Source organism: Homalodisca vitripennis, chromosome 8 (assembly GCF_021130785.1).
Source record: "Homalodisca vitripennis isolate AUS2020 chromosome 8, UT_GWSS_2.1, whole genome shotgun sequence".
NCBI lineage: Eukaryota > Metazoa > Arthropoda > Insecta > Hemiptera > Cicadellidae > Homalodisca > Homalodisca vitripennis.
Window position 1 is genome coordinate 23,961,455 of NC_060214.1, and position 19,996 is coordinate 23,981,450.

The 19,996-nt window shown below is 34.1% G+C and overlaps 1 protein-coding gene across 1 annotated transcript in view; it reads right to left on the bottom strand.

Annotated features, from left to right (window-relative positions):
* LOC124367435 (clustered mitochondria protein homolog) overlaps nt 1-19,996 on the bottom strand; it is a 72,766-nt gene that overhangs the window by 10,696 nt on the left and 42,074 nt on the right. Inside the window, 13 exon segments of the mRNA XM_046824245.1 lie at nt 1,272-1,492; nt 2,324-2,425; nt 4,599-4,805; nt 5,501-5,706; nt 6,299-6,458; nt 7,522-7,633; nt 9,288-9,568; nt 10,337-10,351; nt 10,353-10,550; nt 11,453-11,647; nt 12,684-12,820; nt 14,911-15,140; nt 17,231-17,367. Coding sequence (XP_046680201.1) covers nt 1,272-1,492; nt 2,324-2,425; nt 4,599-4,805; nt 5,501-5,706; nt 6,299-6,458; nt 7,522-7,633; nt 9,288-9,568; nt 10,337-10,351; nt 10,353-10,550; nt 11,453-11,647; nt 12,684-12,820; nt 14,911-15,140; nt 17,231-17,367 — 2,201 coding nt within the window.

Consider the following 19,996-nt stretch of genomic DNA (forward strand, 5'->3'; position numbering starts at 1 on the left):
ATCTCAAGAGGTTTACAAAACATATTAAAAAAATTCACTTGATAGTTGTACCGTAAATTAGTTAATTAAATTTCATACAATGTAAATTTCGCAACCTAATCAGCCAGTATAATATAATATTATTTTACATCCAATGTTCCGGAACTCAATTATTGGGCGGAGTAACTCCCTAATTGGCACGCGTATGAATTTTTTCTTCTAACCCTTTGTAGCAGCCCAACTACGTAACCGATCAGACCTCGCGTGCTTTGTGTCCGTAAGTAAAATTTATCTTTTCGTATTATTAAAATTAGCCCTTTGATGCCAAAAACGAATAAAATGAATGTAACGTAAAGTAAAGATGTGAATAGTAAAGTAACTTACCCTTGAAGATCTTGTTATTTGCTTGATGGAGATAGATAAAGGTTGTGGCGTCGTCCTTATGGCGACGAGCACGTTGTTATAAATAGTAATTTGTATCATTAAATGGCTAATACCGTCGCGAATTTGTTTTAGGCGAGTTTACGTAGCTGATGTATCTCACATGTTGTTTGAATAGATGGCTACCATTTCCCAACAACTTCTACTCCTCTTCTAGAAATAACCGTTCTTAGACTACAGGGTTGTGAGTCTACCTATTGTGAAGGGAAGTGAAATATTATTGTTTTGTAAAGTAAAACGTCGTAGGCATAATTCAATAGAACATTGGATATTTTAGGCCCACCTAGAAGACATACTTTTTAGTTATTATATTCTAATTGGCAGCAACGTGGCATTACATAACTTTTCCTTTACCATCTAAAAGTGGTACTTTTAAGTTTTCGTAATTAAACTGAACTTATAAGTAAACTTTGTATTTCTATTATTTATTACTACGACCTCAGAAGTCACCACCCCCATGTGTTATCGTCATAACGGTACATAGTTATTGACTTTTATTTACATTTTAAGCCTTCCTGATAACACACAATTAATTTTAAGTCATGCTAGATTAAGAATCAGATGTTACACTAAATCCTGTAATGATTTTTTTTCTTATTACGTACCACTAATATGTTACAGGTAAAGGCTATCTGCAATCTTTCAGTGAACGTAATTATGTACCAAGTGTAAAATAATTTGTCAGAAGCACTAAACATTTTAAGAATACAATCTACATTAAAATGTGCTTAAAAAGACTAACTTGTTAGGAAGTAAAGTTCAGATCATGTTAAATAAACAAGAAAAAAATATATTGGGACGTTGTTCAATTTATCACACCCGGCATAAACCCAGCAGTGGTGCCAACTGACCTCAGCAAGGAGATTTTTTGTAGTGAGTACTGCTCGAGGGTGGCGTCCATGGAGTCAGCCGTCAGTTCCCAGTCGTAGTAGGCCTTCAGGTCACCTCGGATCTGCTGGAAGAGACTCTTCGGCGTGAGGTTCGTCCACTCATTGCTGTCCGACGACAATAACGCATTCATCCGACCCTTTCGTTTATTGCGTCGTTTTCGACGTCTTGCTCTGTAACTGTAGTCATGCAGAGGATTGTTAAAACTAATTTGTACATGTGATAATAACTTCAATACTGAACTATTATTTAACAAAGGGCTAAACATTCATTTAATCTTTTTAGTAATGGAAATCCTCTTTTGTATTATTTAACTACGATTAACTTTCATAAATTATACAATATAATGAAAAAGAATTCATCCAGTGACATTTGATCTCTACTTCAGAGAGGCCAAACAGGAGGTGAGACAACATTATTGATGACTGGCCAGTATTTGTCTTAAAACCCTTGCTCTTACAAACTATCTTTAATGCAGATAGACCAAATAAAGGAGGAGGCTATACAACATTATAACATCTTTATTTTGAAGCATTTTTCAACTTACACAAACCCAATAGTATGAGGTTGTCTTTGAGTCTCTTTGAAGAGAGACTGTGTTGTCAAGGGATATTCATACATGTGTTGTCTGAAAACTGGAAGAACATATAACATGGCAGGGAAAATAACCCTGTTGACAATTTGTAACTTGGATTGCTCTTAGAGCAACCCTCTAAGCAAAGACAAAACTCTTGTGCTGTGGTACAGTTTACAGTCCAAATACGACTTGAGAAGGTTAACTGTGTGTCCAGTGTTACGTCAAGAATCTTTATAGTCTCGGATACTGTCAAAGGTTCCCATACCGCAAATCACACTTCATGGTATGTTTCACCGGAAGAGGTTGAAAATGAACAATTGAGCATTTCTTAGGGTTTAATTTCAGACCATGATCCGCAAAAAGCTTGACTTCCAACAGATCCGCATTCAATGATGCACACTATTGACGATTGGCCTGTACTTCTCTACTGTTGTAAATTACCTCATCAGCAGCCTGCACTGGGTGTGGCATCTGGCAGGAGGACAGGAAACAGTTGAGGAAGTGACTGATAGCAGCAGATAAGCTCATCAGCTCTGTACTCTGAAACATCCAATCAATTCATTGTTCATCAAATCAATTGTAATATAAAAACCGTTATTTGTTAATAACCTTTTCAAAATTGTTTCACTATTCATATTACTTTTTTAGTGCTGTACCTTTTGATCAATAATTGTGCTGGAACAAGCATATACTACATTTCGTCTATACCACAATACGTCATTGCATTAAATTCATGCCTTTTTGAGATATAGTAAGTGCTGAAAATCACAACACATTGACAAATGTGTCACAGGATAGCTCACTAAGTGTGCATTGCATTTGACATTTCATCCTTTAATAAAGAGCATGGCAATTTTTGTATGCTCCTACTGATAATCAACATTGTTACTGGTAAGTTGTCCTTATGTGTGAATTGTATTTCTGGACAATAGCAGTATCTATCTAGATACGTAGATATATTTTGCTGACAACATTATAGAGTACTTTATTTTCACTAATAATAAAACTTCATAATTCAATTATTGAAATTTAAAAAATACTTTTTACTATTTAACTGACGCTTAAAATCTCATTAAAACGCCAGAAATGCCCTCCTTGTGACTTAATCAAAATCGTGTGGTCATCTTTGTAGTTAAAAAAAATTAGATGGTTGTTAGATGTCTTATAAAAGTACAATTAAGTTGACATGTTACTTGACTTTTTTATGGGTAAAAAAAAAAAAAAACACATTTTGTACAGATTTTACACTAAAACTCATTTCCTGCAATTTACGTAGACCATTCCAAAAGAAAGACTGGATTGGCAAACTTTAGTTGTCTCCTACACCAAGCACTTAACCCAAGCTAGCATGCAAAATCATGATTTTAACTTAATTTCACAAATTAAACATAGAAACAAAATGTTCTAGTCTTGGAAATTAATATGGACTACAGAAATACACCATGATCTTGTATACTCCAAGACACATTAGTACATTAGAATTTAGTCCAAAAGTCTACGGCAAGCTAAGTCTGACAGAGATGCATCATTAATCCATGCCCACTCAACTACATATCTAATTACAGTTTAATTAAACTGACAAAAGTTTGTTGAATAAGTTAATACTAGTATACAAAGCACACAAGGACTCTGTACCGATTGTATTAAATAGTAATTTTGGGGTAACTGGATTACCGGTGGAAGGAGTAGGCCCAAAAGAATGATAAGGACTGGACAGTACAAAAAGCCTTCTATCAGCGAGGCGCGCATCGCAGATGGGAGAGTTTGATAACGAAATTGAGAGGTGGGGTGAGGTAGCCGTACCTCCCATCTCAGTTGATCTGTAGTAGTGGTAACGATTAAAGCCTTTGAAAGTGTTTAGAGTTGTTTCTTGCTAATTGTCATCGAACCTGCGGGTAAGTGAACTTTTTAACTGGAGTCCAGTCAATATTCATTCTTAGTTATTTTGAATAATCTTGGGGAAAGAAATATTGTGAAAATTAAATTAAATGGGAATTTAGGAACTTGTCCTTTTGATCTGTGCAATATAAAACTTGTTGGTGCAGTGAGCACATGTATATAAAATTTTATGTAAAAAAATACTAAAAGAGTTTTGTGGTTGTTACAGATGCTTTCAGCAATTTAATTCTCTAACACAGAAGAATTTTTATAATACAAATATTGTTGATATTTAAAGTAAATAAATTCAACAAGAAAAAGAAGTAAAGAAGTAACAGAATAAAATTGAATTTTAAAGATAAATTAAAGTGAAGAACTGCCAGATCAGATTAGAGTGTGAAAGTTTTTAATTTTGAAAATTGAATAAAAGACAAGCTGTGAGAACTTTTTACATTTTTTGAGTGACTAATATATTACAAGTTTGAACTTAAAAGTCATCAAGAAGTTATTATTTTAATTTTAAATCCAGTGATTATTTTCAAGAAGAAGTTTTATTTTAGTTTGAACTTTAATAATTTCAGAAGATTTTCGTTTCCTTTTTGAACCTTCACAAAACTTAAATTTCAAAGCTAAGCCTTCATGTGCCAGTAAAAGGGTACAACTCCATGCACATTCTACGTTAAATTAAAGTGGTCATGCTTACAAGACAAAAGCAATTCAAAAAAGTTTTCTATACTGCTGATCTGGGACTTGCTCACAAGAGATTTTTCTGTCTTGCAGCAACAATTACAAAGAGAACACCACAAAAACACTTCATTGTTCAGCCGCTTCTCACCTGCATGTAAGTGGTGAACACATGCTTGGCCGACCGTGTGATCAACTCCGCCACAGCAATGTTCAGCAGGTACTCCAGTTGCTTCACCTTGGCCAGCATGTTGGCTATCTTGCCCAGGTACCGGATATTGATACCTCGCGTGTGCATGCCTTCAGAGAGTGTGACACCATCCATGGGAGCTCCGGAGTGGTCCAGGCAGTCTCGGATCTGACAGATTAAGTCTTCTTGATAAAGATCACAACTTAAAAGGCAATAATTTTACAAAGTATCCATTGAAATATTTGTTACACTATTTAGAATACACATAAGTAAAATAAATCCTAATCAATTTTAAGTAACAGTCTTATATTTAAAAATTATAGGTCCCACCAGTTTTATTGAAGACTCCAGTAGATCATGATTAATGATGCTGTAAACAATAAAATTTTGCCATGCATTGCAAACTTAAATGGCTTATATCAACATTATTTACTTACCGATTTTTATGATCTATGTGTCAAAATGTTTGTAATTAGATTTATCAACTTTTGTTATTCCTTTAAAAAATGTCATAATCTTATTAGTTTTTACAGTATTAAGTTTTAAAATTTCCAAACGTCCTTCATCTTGAAACTTGATATGATAATATAACAAATTTTTTTCTTGATTTTTGATTGCAAGAAAAATAATTGTACCAAATTTGAGTTTTATATCTTTACTGGTTTCTGCAATAATAAATAAAAACTAAAAAAAAAACAAATTCAGACAGACGGTAAATGAAAAGAGACAGACCATTGGTTACATTTAGTTTCTACTCATCTTGGTCCGTTGAACAATATCCTAAAGTTTGTGTAGAGTTTTGATACACCCTGTAGTGTATTAAACTTAAAAATTGAATCCATGTTTTTGCCAGAAACACTCACAAAAGTTGGAATCTGTGCTGTGACAAGGAAATCCGCTGCGTCCTTCACCAGCTGCCGCTCCTTCTTGAGACTCTGCCCGTCTGGACTCGCGTGTTGCACGCCGGGAGAGAACACGTCGGGGTTGAACCGCACATCAAATTCCGTTTCCTTCAGAGAACCAACAGCCAGAGCTGCCTTCTTCACGATCTCTTTGGTGCTCTCCTCCACTGCACAACAACAGTTAGTAATTTCAATGAGAACAAAAATATTAAAATTCTATCAATAACACGGTTAAACCATTCTACAATAACTTATTACTCCAACATAATACAGAACACAATGCTCTTACAGCTTTATAAAACTAAACACAATAACGCAAAGCAATGGTGAGAAGGGTTGATTCAATAAGAATGTTAAGTTCAGCTCCAGTTCACCTTCCACTTAATGCAGCATCTGAAGTCTAATGCTGTGACAGATTTGACTCCTGGAATCAACATCCATCTGAAGAGATCCAAAACAATCTCGAGACGAAGAAGCTCAAAACAAACTCCCTACATCGTTTCGACATCAGAAACACCTGGACTATAAAAAATGTATTCAAAATGAAGTGGTTAGGTTAGGTTAGGTTGTGGTGTTCTCATTGTCTAATCTGTGGTGTTCTCATTGTCTAATCTGATGACCAGATGAGACAAATGTAGATTCCAGATGTCAAATCTGTCACATCGTTAAGACTTCAGACGCTGCAGTAAATGGAAAGGTAAACTAGAGCTGAACTTAACATTCTTACTAAACACAATGTTAACTCCAAACATAACTTACACTCCTGTTTCTCCCCACTGGTGATGGAATCTGTGATGCTTTCAACGATTTTCTTGGCCTCATCAGCCTCCATGGAACTTTCCTCCGCTACTTTCTCCACCTCTGCTCTCGTTGCCAATTTGTTATCTATGGCCTTCTGCACAGGCTTCTTCTCCTTATCCTACAAACCAAGAGAAGAACTTATTTGGCATAATTAATATGAAAACTAAACGGTTGATAGGAATTTGACAGAGATACACTGATTCAAAAATGTTTGATACCAGAATTGTGTTTGATTTTGATTAATATTCAGGATCTGACCATCATCTAGTTTTTTCAACCAAAACATTACATCAAGATTCCAGTTACATACTGATAGGTGTTACAAAATTACAATCACATTTTAAAATGACTGAAACTTAATGAAAAATAAAAGGATAGTGGCATGATGATGATTTTGTTGCATATATACTTCTATTGGAATCAGTGCAACTTTAATTTGCTAGTTTTTGTTAGCTGCATGCAAATTTACTATCTATTTTTGTTTTTTAAATAATTTTAATACACAAATTCCTGAATATTGGTTACTAAAATATGCAATATTGCACAGCAGTACAACTCACAAGCAAAAAAGATATTTATAGGTTTCACCATAATACTTATTTGAGTGCTCAAAACTCATCTAGTCATAATTAATAAATATACACGAACACATTATTCAAATTGATATTGGAAAGAAGAACAAAATGCTAAATCACTAAATAATTATACAGGTAAGTCTTGAAAGGAAGCAAACTGTTTCTGAAATCAAGATAAAAAGATTTAAATTGGCATACACCTAAATTTTTAATTAGAGCATCAGTGAGAAGAAATTATATACAAAATTGTCAATCTTAAATTTGGCCATTTAAAATTTGAAAGAAGAGTTAATCTACCTTTTAACTTTAAAAGGTCTTGAATGCATTAAAATTATGGTATGGTGTTCTGAATATTTCTCCGTACATGAGAATATGTGAGTAAGACAAAGAAATTTCATTCAAACAATTTTCTTTATGAGGGTAAACACTTTATCTTTCTGTTCTGATGGTTCAAATATTTTACATTGGGCAAACGTTACTCAGATCTGAAATCCAACTATTTAAATTATTAAAATTTGATAGTTGCGTCAATTAAAGTTGATTTTTGGCAAGAAACAAGATATTTTCACAGCCAGTGTGACGGTACTAAGAAGTACGGTAGTTCACCTTTAAGTCCAGCTCCTTCTCCTGACTTCTGGCTTCACGCTCACGCTGCTTCTTGGCGCCCAACTGCTGCAAGTGGAAGGCTGCGTACTTGATGAACATCATGTAACGGGACCTGGTTCATCAGGGCAATGTAAAAAAGGATTCACCTTTCCAGCTCAATTTGGTATAGTAAACCTCAACTTCAAAAGGTATCCTACTCTTAAAGTAAAATATTTCAGAACTGCTGCTCACCATGAAGGTTTATTTCTTGCTGGCTTATACTTGATCAGTAACACATGAGCTGGGTAAAATTAAAACTGATTTTGTCACTTAAATCTGGACAAGTCAATAAGAACTCAAGACCAGTGCAGCACAAACAATAATCACAAATGTAGAGATAGTGATGAAGTGAATAACTTGATAGACCTGTGGAGGATAATGGTTAGAGAACATAATGTAGCTATGGTAGGAAGGGTTGGTTCAATTAAATTTTGAGTTCATCTTCAGTTCACCTTCCTTTTATTGCAGTGTCTGGTACCTGACGCTGTCGTACACTTGACTCCTGGAATCTGGAATCACGTTCGTTTGAAGAGATCCAAAGAAAGTCGACGACGAAGAAGCTCAAATTGAAACATTTACTTCATTTCAACATCAGAGACACAGGTAAAGTAGTCATCAGTCATTGTCTCATCAGGTACACACATGGGTGCACTACAATGTGAAAGACACAATCTCTAAGCGCGGTGGAGAGACTGAGTTTTTTGCACATAACGTAGCTAAGGTAGGACGGATTGATTCAATTGAATTTTGTTCTGAAGAGATACAAAGAAAGTTGACGATGAAGAAGCTTAGAGATTGTGTTTAGAGATCCCCCATGCTTAGAGATTGTGTCTATCACATTGTAGTGCACCCAATTGTGTACCTGATGAGACAATGAGACTACTACTTCACCTAGTTATAGGTGTCTCTTATATCGAAACGATGTAGATGTTTGGTTTTGAACTTCTTCGTCATCGACTTTCATAACTTTGGATCTCTTCATACAAACATGACTCCAGATTCCAGGAGACAAGTCTGAGACAGCGTCAGGTACCAGACGCTGCAATAAAAAGGAAGGTGAACTGGAGCTGAACTCAAAATTCAATTGAATCAACCCTCCCTACAATAGCTACATTATGTGTAATGATTTCTTCTTATAGCAAATATAAATGAAGTTTCAGTGAGCAATGTGAATGTTAACTTTTAATCAAGTTAATAAAATTCTAAAACAATACAATGATTATATCAGTTTTTGTTTCATAATATCTTGGTAATCTACTCACTCAACAAACAAAATATCTTGGTCAACTACTCAACTCAACAAACGAAATATCTTGATAGTCTACTCACTCAACAAACAAAATATCTTGGTAGTCTACTCACTCAACAAATTAAATATCTTGGTCATCTACTTACTCGACAAACAAAATATCTTGGTCATCTACTCACTCGACAAACAAAATATCTTTGTCATCTACTCACTCGACAAACAAAATATCTCGGTCATCTACTCACTCAACAAACAAAATATCTTGGTAGTCTACGCACTTAACAAACAAAATATCTTGGTCATCTACTCACTAGACAAACAGAAATATCTTGGTCATCTACTCACTCAACAAATGAAACACCTTGGTAATCTACTCACTAGACAAACAAAATATCTTGGTCATCTACTCACTCGACAAACAAAATATCTTCGGTAATCTACTCACTCAACAAATGAAATATCTTGGTAATTTACTTACTCAACAAACGAATCGATGAGTTCTTGCCGCAAACAGCAGAGCTTGTGTTTGTGCTCGATAGGAAAACCGAGTGCCATGACCTCGCGGCTCAGTTCCTCACCCGGCAGCCGCAGGAAGTTCACATCGGGAGGAAAGGTCCGCAGCAGGTCCAGGATGTAATGGCGTCCATCGTTGCCAATGATACCCTTGCACTCAACACTCGAGCAAAGTTCGACCTCCTCTCCCTTGTCATTCATCACTTTGTGTGGCAATATCTTCAGCTGCTGGGCCGCCTTGCTTAGCTGTCAATATTTCAAAATATTCATTTCTTAACCAGTGAATGAAAACATAAAGCAGGAAAACAAATAGTTTTAATTAGCCATTCATAATCGAACAATGTTATGTTGTTTGCAAAATAACACTGTGGATTGGAATGCAGGGCAGAAAACCACAAATACTCTGCATGGTTACAACTGAGCTAAAATATCAATCAATAATTACAATCACACCAGTCTGTTGTACAATTGGTTAAGGATAAAGAATCAATCAAGTCTTTGACATATCTCATTCTTACAACTTGTCAGTGTTTCTATTTCAGCATGCTTTTCACAAGCAGTGCCAAAGTCGTTCCACACTATTCTGTTCTATTTTTGCCATATCTGTTTTCCTACGCTTTGGCACAGACAAATTATTTTAACACTTATTTTGACGACTACTAGTCAACGTAATAAAAAATAATTTCTTGTAAACATTCTTTTAAGTAGAAAAAAGGTATTTCTAATGGTACATATTTTCTATTTTTACCCAAAAAATTATTTTCAAAACTTGATTTGTCATTTATATGCGACAAATTCCAGTTGAATAATGTGCACTAAAATGGGTTCGATGGATTCAAAAGGCACGTTAGCTAGATAGATCGATCTAAACTCTTGGCAAGTTATTGTCAAAATTATTTAAACTCAAAACATTAAAAAAAATATAAATGAAAGTTCAACACCATGAATGACATTAATTCTGAGATTAAGCTTGTGTGTTCTATTTAACAAACATAAGATGACAGTTTGACTAACCAGATCCATGTACTTTAGGGTGGGAGATGACTGTCTTGCCGAAGTCTATGGAGCCGTAGACTACGGACTGTTCCTGTTCTCGCTCCAGTATGCCAGGGATGATGCTCTGAGCTGTGACACGGTAGCCCCTGTAGTCTATGACCACTGTGCCCAGAGTGTACAGGCCTGCCAGGTCCACCGCACTGTATACCCTGACTCCCTGCAGGTCGTTCCTCTACAACACAGAGTCAGCCCACTATCAGCTGGGTAAATTACACCAACTTGCTGTTTAGTCAAGTGAAAACACCTTAGTATTGAATTAAATTAAATATCTTTATTCATGTTAGTACATAAAATGTACATGAATGGTGTCAAGCGTTTACAATAAAATAGCAATTATATATTCTGACGAAGGACTATACTGTGATTATGTATTGACCCCAAACAATGCAGCGAAAACGAATTCAATAAAACCCTATTTTACAATTCTTAAAATCTCATAAATAACGCAAAAATATGCTTCAAACTCTTAAAAAGTTATATAAAGTTGTGTTAATACAGTCATCTTTTAGATAATATTTGAATTTTTTTAACACTTTTCATTTTTTATATATGCAGGAAGGTTGTTTAAATATTTTGCACTAATGTAAGTTGTTTTCTTTTTAAAAAGTTCCAATTTATGGGATTCAGTTGCTATATTGCCCTATATAGGTATTATAACAGTGATTGCTTCCTAATAAAGGTAGTTTTTTAGCTTTTATTAATTGATTAGTGTAGAGAATAGCTTGGTACATGTAATCACTATAAACTGTCACGAGACCCAAACTAGAAAATTTATTTTTTACTGTATCATTCCAATCAAGGTCCAAATTATTTTTTTACGAATACACCTTTTTTGTAATATTAGTATCCTATTTTAAATAAATTTTGATGTAGCCCCATAAATGCATAAACCAAACGCAATTGCAGAGTCTACATAAGCAAAAAAATAAAGGAGTTTTAAAGTATCAATTGAGCAAATTTTAATAATTCTGGAGAAAGTTAAAAGTGGTTTCCACTGTATTCTTTCAGTGAATTATTTGCTGTAAGATTATAATGTATTGCAATGATGGAGGCTATATTGTGGAAGAGACTCACAGGGGCTACAAAGGCAGCAGCGTCGCCGCCCAACTCCTTGTAGTGGTCTCTCACATCGAATCCCAGCGAGAAGAAGATGTTGTTCCAGATGAACATTTGCATTTTTGACTCCTCTCCAGGATTGATGGCCATCACATTGCCGTCGATGACAGCCATCGCACCACGTGTCGCCCCCGCTACGAAGTCACTGTGCACCTGTCGACGAACACATATTTACGTCAAACTTTGGCTGTCTTACAGGACAAACCAGCATTTACAACAAAATAGTTATAATAGATTGTATAGGTGATAAATTAAAAGTAAGTAAAAAAATAAAACAAGCAAAATAATGAGTCAAGAATGAGCCAAACAATAATCATATTAAAGTTTTTGGTATAAAAATAACTAATCACTCAGTTACAGAATGAAAATTCTCTTCCTTTAAAAAGGGAAATATTTTGTAAGCACTGTTACCTCTAAAAATAAAGTGGCCTTCTAATTTTTTTAAAGAAAAAAGTAACTGTAACCACTGAACTTCCATGCTGAAATGTTGAACAATGTTAGTTTATAACTACATGAATTAAAACACATACTTCTGTCAAATTGGTGTTGTAAACCTTCACGATAGTTGGGAAAGAGACAAGAGTCTCCACGTAGTCCCGAAAAGACCTTTACGCCTCTCTTACTTAACGTTTAGACCTTCAGAATATGAGACTTTTACAGAAGCCTATATGATTTGAGGGATCCTATCTCTGATATCCTTAGGGCTGAGAAGATATGCCCCCAGATATGTTTTCCTGATTTTGCATATGGCAGGACAGTCTAGCCATATTGTTCCGCTGATTCTTCTGCTTCTCCACAGAGTCTGCATTCATCAGTCTGGCTTAGACCCACCTTCATAAGATTGCAATATAGTCACTGAGGCTAGAATTTCCGGTTTATTTTATTAGCAACAACTGCAACAATCCTTTGCCTAATGTTCATCAGACTGATGGCTTCTGATTTTTACCTTTCTTAAAGAAACAGTCAGAAACAAGCAGTACCATGTTGTCAAAATAAATACATACGTGTATATATATAGCAATAAATAAAACTAATCTCAATTTCAGTTGCACCTAAATTGACTCTTCAAATTAAAGAAATGTAGTTCTTTTCTTCTAGCTGCAGAAGATTACTAGCTATGACACAAATTCCACAGCTTGGACTTTTCAATACAACTCTAAGGTATTAATGGCAGCACCAACCTCCTCACCTTAAATATCGCCCGCTCCCTGAGCAGTCTCTCCGGCAAGTTCTTGCGAGGCAGTTCCCGCGTCGTCTGCAACTCCTCATTCCAATCCCTCGTCTGGCCAGGGATGTGTTCCTCGTAACCCAACTTCGAAGAGAACGCTACAAGCAGTCGAGCACAGCTATCACAGTTACGGTCGTAACTTCAGACTAAGTGTTGGTGGGACACCGGAGAGGATGGGTTGGGTGAGGACTTATTTGAATCAGGGATATACCATTAGACTGAAGTAGCTAGGTAGTTAACATCAATAATTCATAACATGGGTTGATGTAATAGAATTTTCTACATATATACAGTGTGTTCCAAATTTTAAGCACACTAAAGGGATCTTGGAAACTATAAGAGATACAGCAAAGATTAAATGGACAAAGTTGTGTGTGATAACAAGACCAACAAATTAATGGCATCAAGTTGATTATTAGTTGTGTTCACTCGCTGTGCTAAAAAAAATAGTTTTTGGTCTAAAATTTCAAACTGTCACAGCTCTCTTATTAGTATCTAAATTGAAACGTTTATTTACATGAAATCTGCCTGACTGAAATTTCTTCTCAAAAAGCTTATTCTCTGTATCAATTTTTTTAAACGCAATTTACTTAATCAAAAGAAAGCAGATTTTTTTACTGATTTCAAAAACACCATATATGTTAATGTTTCCCACGTGGTTTTCATCAAAGAATTCATAAAACCCCGCTTTTGTATGGTTCTGTGAAGGGAAATTTTATTCTACTATTCGGATAGTTTGGTAGACCTGACTAATATTTCACTGTACAGTATTGGAATCAGCTCTGACATAGATATATTCTTATAGAGTAAATATTTATACAAGTACATAAATTACAAGATAAACAAAAATGTATGAATCTCTAATTGTATACTACTGAGCAGTGGACAAATACGCACAGATGCGCGGTGATACACAAACTTAGATAAGACAAAAAATACGAACTGTAAATAAAACTTATTTATAAAAAACGGTGATTTATCGAATTGGTTATCTATCTATGTTTTTTTTATACAAGAAGCAAAACAATAACACATTTCCGAGATCAGTATTTGCATACTGACAATCAGCTGTTGTCTGTGAACACGCAGCAGAATCACAGTTACGCGCAATAATAAATATATAAAAGATTATTTTAAAACTTATAATTACTATTTTATCTATCTACACTTCACTATTCAAAAATTATGACAATAATACATTTTAGCGGTTAGTAATTTGCGCACTACTTATCGGTTGTGATCCGCGAATAGCCTTATTTGAAGATTCAGTGGATTCAAAATTCAGACACTCCACTAAAATTCGTGAAATTGTGACTTGTGAATTTGAAATAAAACAATTTGAGAAAATTAGTATCGGAATCGAACCATCCCTATTTTATACTATAATAGGGGTTAAAAAAAGCTTCTGTAGATTTAATGATGTACCCCTGCCTTTATTGTTCGAAGCAGTGTTGTTAAGAAAATGTTTAATTGCTTATCCTAATCAATTTAAACATATTCAATGGATACAGATTGCAAAATAACACACAAAGAGCCATGAAGATGGCAAATGAATAAGTAATCAACATAATCAATATGCTGTGGACATTTGAAGCAACAACTTGTATTTCTGATATTGTTTGCAATTAAAAACTGTTAACATGTAAAGCTCAGCAGTATAATTAAAATAACTGTATACAGCTGAGGATAATAATAGATATGCTCTTTTCTATGTATTTATTGTCTGTAAGTGATAATCATAGCAGCTTCAGTATTAATTTTTGTTAGGATTAAATTTTTTTAATTTTTATATATTTTTTTAGAAATGTTAATTATTACTATTGTTTTTCTTGAGAACTTTTGGTATGTTATTTTGAGATTGTATTTATTATTTTTTATATTGCAACTGCATTATTTGTGAGGTGTTTACTCTTGTAATAAAACTGCATGGACTTGACCACAAATTAATTTCAGAGCATAGAATTAGTATTTAGTATATTTAGTGAAAATTCAGACAAACCCAAATAGGGTTTTTGCATTTATGAACAAAATGATTTGTCATTGTTGTTATTTCAAAGAATAAATTAATTAATACAAAAAATTAAGGGCGTTTCAACACCTTTGCCAGTATACATTGCAGTGTAACTCAATGTAACATTAATGTGCAAAAAAAGTTATCAATTAAATGATGGAACATTAATGCACTCACTGTCCTCGGCACGGATGGCATCCACAGTGTGCTCTGTGAGAGGGGAGGCCCAGGCGTACACTTGATAGGGCGTGGCTACACGTTCGAACGGGTGCCGCTGAGTTCGTTTCTTCTGCAGCACTGAGAAATTCCGCTTGAACGCTGGACTCAGCTGGTTCAGGAGTTCAATCAACGAGTGGCACAGGTGCGAGGGGACGGCAGGCTTGGCGTTGAACTCTTCTTCTGTACACCTACCGGGGAAAAAGTTAATGAGAGTAGAGACTTGAATTAATTACTTCTGTTTTGGAAGGAACCCAGTGAAATTCTTCTAACAAACCTTGAAATGACAATTAACCCTTCCCGCGCCATGGACGGATATATTAGAATGGTAGACTTTGACCAAAACTCCAAATATAGTTATATTCGATATTATTGATTATGTTTCTTGGAGAGTTTTTTAGTTCACAAAAGGCCTTCAAAATGCCCGGTGCACGCTCTGTGCTTATCACAATTGCCAAGAAAGTATTAATAAACGACCTTCACTCTGCGGCAGGAGGAGGGAAACGCCCTTTGTCTAATTCCGACCACCTGCTCATCAGTTCTGCATCTCCAACAGAGCCATAACCAAACATATCTGTGGCATGTATTACTCAGATGACACGACTACTATGTATATCGTTATTATTCTTCAACGTGTGGTAGTGTTGTGATTAGTTTGAAATTTTTATCTTGTTTTATAGTAAAATATAATTAAACTTTTCAGTTTAGTTACATTTTACAATGAAATTGAAATTTATTTTAAATATACAGTTTTGTAAATAGTTTTTTTTTTAAATTTTTATCAATAAATACACTAATTTTAAATATAATATCCTGTTTTATACTTTTTTTTGCTTTTACCTTTTATAATTTAGCTATCATAAAAATTAGCTTTGAACTTGCCTTGGCGTTATAGGAAAGTTAAAGGATTTATTATGGTGTGCGAAGGGTTAAAATCATATTTGCAATGTCCTTACAAAATAAATGGCCTACATTGAGGAGTTGTATGTAAGAATGGATTTGTACACATATTCTCAAAAACAATGTATGATTTACGTACAGCCAAGAAGTTTAACAGCAAAGTTAGTATCAAATAGTAAGGTACAGCTGGAATTTGAGATTTTACAATCAACCCCTAGAACTGGAAGTAGACTTCTCAGACCTATCTATGTGTATTTTCTTGATAGAGGGAACAAGGCGACTCAGTTATGGCACAGGATATACCTTATAATGGAAGTAGATTACAAGGGCTGGAAGTAAATGCTTTTTAAACGAAGCAGATAGTCACCAGTGCCATATATATATATTTCTGAATCAAAGTAACAAGACACACTCAACTATGGCATTGGAAATACATTTCATTCGAACGAAAAGTGCTTCTTCATACGTAAAACTGGAAATAAGTACCAAGCGCAAAGCCTATTATGGGATGAATGAGTGTATTCCTAGTTTGTCACACTTTGCAAGTGTATAAAACATAAAATATCTGTTAACTCTTTTTCTGGAAATATCCTTTATGGGCAGTCTGGCACTAAGCCCAACTGCCTCCAACTGCTTTATCACTGCTCACTGTATTGTGCTGCCATCATGTAACAACTTTAGAAATATTTACTGTTGATGGAAATATTTATTGACAGCATTTTTGTCTCATTCATTGAATGCTTTTACACCAAGGGATGTTATATAGGAGTAATATCAATGGTTTTATAATCAGTTCTGTCACAATTCCTTCTAACTTGTGCTGCTATTTTACAGAACTAATGATCTATTATTAATTAAATTACATTGTTTTCACAGTTACATGTACTATACATAAAAACCTGCTATTTCTATATGGCAATACACTGTATATTTCTTGTACAAATGAGTTTCATTTAAATTTAATTTACCATGAGTAATAATCTTTCAAATACCATCATTTTATAGTGCATTTAATAAATCTTTACAACCATGTGTAGCATGTAACAGTCTTGTTGAAATAGTTGATAAAATTAAAAAAAAAAAAAAAAAAAAAAAAAAAAAAAAAAAAAAAAAAAAAAAAAAAAAAAAAAAAAGCATACGTGTTCCCTGTGGCAAGCAATCTAATCAAATCATCCCAGTAGCACCAGAAAATTCATGGTAATGTGGCCGGAAAAGGTTTAAACATACACCACATCAAAGGTTTATAGATATTAGATAAATTTTTTCTCGAGTAAGAACATAACATTTTTATAAGACCCACTGTTGAATTCAGGGTATTTAAAAGATTCTAAACTGATTCTAACGTTTTTTATGACCTAAGTAATGAGAGAATAAGACTAACTGGTTGAGGAAGAAGCCACGAGTGCAGGCTGTGATATGGTAGTGCTTGTCCTCCAGGGTAACGACGTACAGGTACATGAGGTCTCCATGCATCTTGCGGTACCCGGGCGGGGGGTTCCACCCAGAGGTGGTCAGCACCTGCAATACAGACAACTGGTTACATCTTGCCACCAGGTGGCACCAAGCCAAGAGCTGACTTCTCATGTTACTTTAGTCTGTCCCAGCTGCATTAACTATTAATTACAAACAGGCATGTACATTCATAAAAACAAATAAAGAAAGAACTTTATTTCTAGCAATATTAATATTTTTATAAATTTCTCAATTCTAACTAACCATGCATTTGAAAACTTACAGGTCAACCATTATACTCTTCCATTAGAAAAAATAAGCTTTCAAGAAGTCATAAATTCTTGAGGCATAATTAATCATATGTTAGTCAAGCATATGGTCTCAAATTCCGTGCACTGGGAAAAAATCACTACTTTTTCAAGGACTGTCATTTTGTAATATACTTTTGTTTGATATTTTGAACCCCCCCCCTTCCTACTAAAACATTTTCATTCTGAAATGTTTTTTGGAGCCTTATTATTTTTATTTATAATGACAATACAGCTTAAAAATATAATGTTTCAAATATATTTTACTACGACTAAAAATTAAATCTGTTGTAAATAATTTTATGATTACTAAAAATGTTCAATTTTCTTCATATTACAAAATAATTTAATTGCTTTAAAAACCTAGTTATTAAAGTTTTTATGTGCAATGATTATCTTATGACTATTTTCCACGTTTCCAAGGGTTTATTAAAGCATGGTCTTCAAGACTACATGCAACAATATTCAAATCTAATTCTTTATTGGCTTAAGGCATACAGCAATATTGACATGGTTAATATTTAGTATTATGAGTTATAACTTGTCACAGCAGTGTTCATATTACCTTAGAACTAAGCTAGGCTAATCAGTGTATACTGATAATAAAATAAATCATTTATGCTATGTAAAACTTAGTTGGCTTTAAAATTTCTTTAAGTAACATAGAATAAATAAGTAATTATATGAAAATTTTAACTAAATAAATATACTAAAAAAGAAAGTAGTGTACTATACAGAGCTGAAAGTCTTACATTGCTCCAACGCTATTGTGGCTATATGACCAGTAATGCCAAAGATACAGGTAACCATTTGCTTCTATGTGTTTCTTTCATGAACAACATTGTTGGATTTGGTTCATCTTGAAAGACCCACAGTTGATTGCTGTTCTGTTTCAAGGTCAAATTCACAGATCCATGATTCGTCAACTATTCAAATGTTGTACACAGTTTTTGATGGACATTTCAACATTTTTGAAGTGAAAACTTCTTTAGGCGCGTTGAGCGTTTTGGTAGAGGGTAAAATCCTCGGTTCGCGTCACTGACATGCTAATGATACTAACCTGCATGAAAAAGTCAGTCTCGCTGTGTTTTTTAACCGTAGACTTGGCCGCGGACTACTAACCTGCATGAAAAAGTCAGTCTCGCTGTGTTAAAACTGTCCCGACGGAGTATGAAAACAGACGGCGAAAATCAGTGACCTTTACGGCTTCCTCTCGCGATTTAAAAATGAAGCCAATGTCGTACAATTCTGTAAGATGCGTCAAATTAAAGCTCTTAATATTGGCAATCTATTGGTTACATTTTTAAATATTAAAAAAATTTTGAAATAATTTTGATTATTGTTTACATTTTACATAGCGTTTACAATGACAAGAAAAAAGTAGTAAGCGAGGATTTTTTTTATTTTTTGGTCAGACAAAATTTGTCAGCGAGAAAGTTGTGTGAAAATAGATGAATATTTTTGTTGTAATTTATCATTTTTTTTATTGGAAGTTTAGTTTAGCCTGTAGTAGTGTATGAAGTGATGAGTGAACGTTTCTGCCGGAACTGTAGTTGGCGCATTGGCTCACTGATACCGTATTAACTCAATAAATTAGTTTATTGTGCAATAAAAATACCTTTACGAAAGAACCAAGTTAATTTAACTAATTTATTAGTTTTAAAAATATTGTGGGTTTAATATTGTTATTGCAATTATATACTTTATCCGTAGCAATAACTGTATTATTTACAACGGTGTTGAACTCACTGTTGTTCACTCGGTGTTTACTCACTTATAAATGAATAATGAAAACAACGAATATATTTTTAAACATTTTTAATATTTGTACGAATATTTGTATTTAAAATTTAGCATTATTCATTTTAATTATGTTTTTAATATTTAACCTCTTCATCATGAAATGAGTATTATTACGGTATAAGATTTATCTTACTAGCGTGGTAAAATAGATTTCTAGTTATTTGATAATATTTTTTCGTGGATTTTAAAATTGGAAAATTAAAAACGCGTCACATTTACAATTACAGATGTACTGCTACTATAACGTATTGTTAATTACTTTCAACTTAATAGTTCCGTTTTCACTTCTATCGGCAGTCCCACGACTGCTACTTTTTTTCAAAATTCCAATGCATCAGCCTTCTGTTGAACATTGGTCAGGTTATACTAGATCCAATGGGAGGAAAACTTTTTATGGCCAAATGATCTTGTACTATTATATCTTGTTGTTGCTAGTCACACTAATGCCCAAAGATGTCTCAATCTCACGGTATGTCACATGACAATCTTGTATTCACGCACAGCATCAGTGTTTTGAGGCATTAACAAAAGAATTTGGATTGCCTTCATGGATTTCATCTTAGAGTGAACATCATCCACCTTTG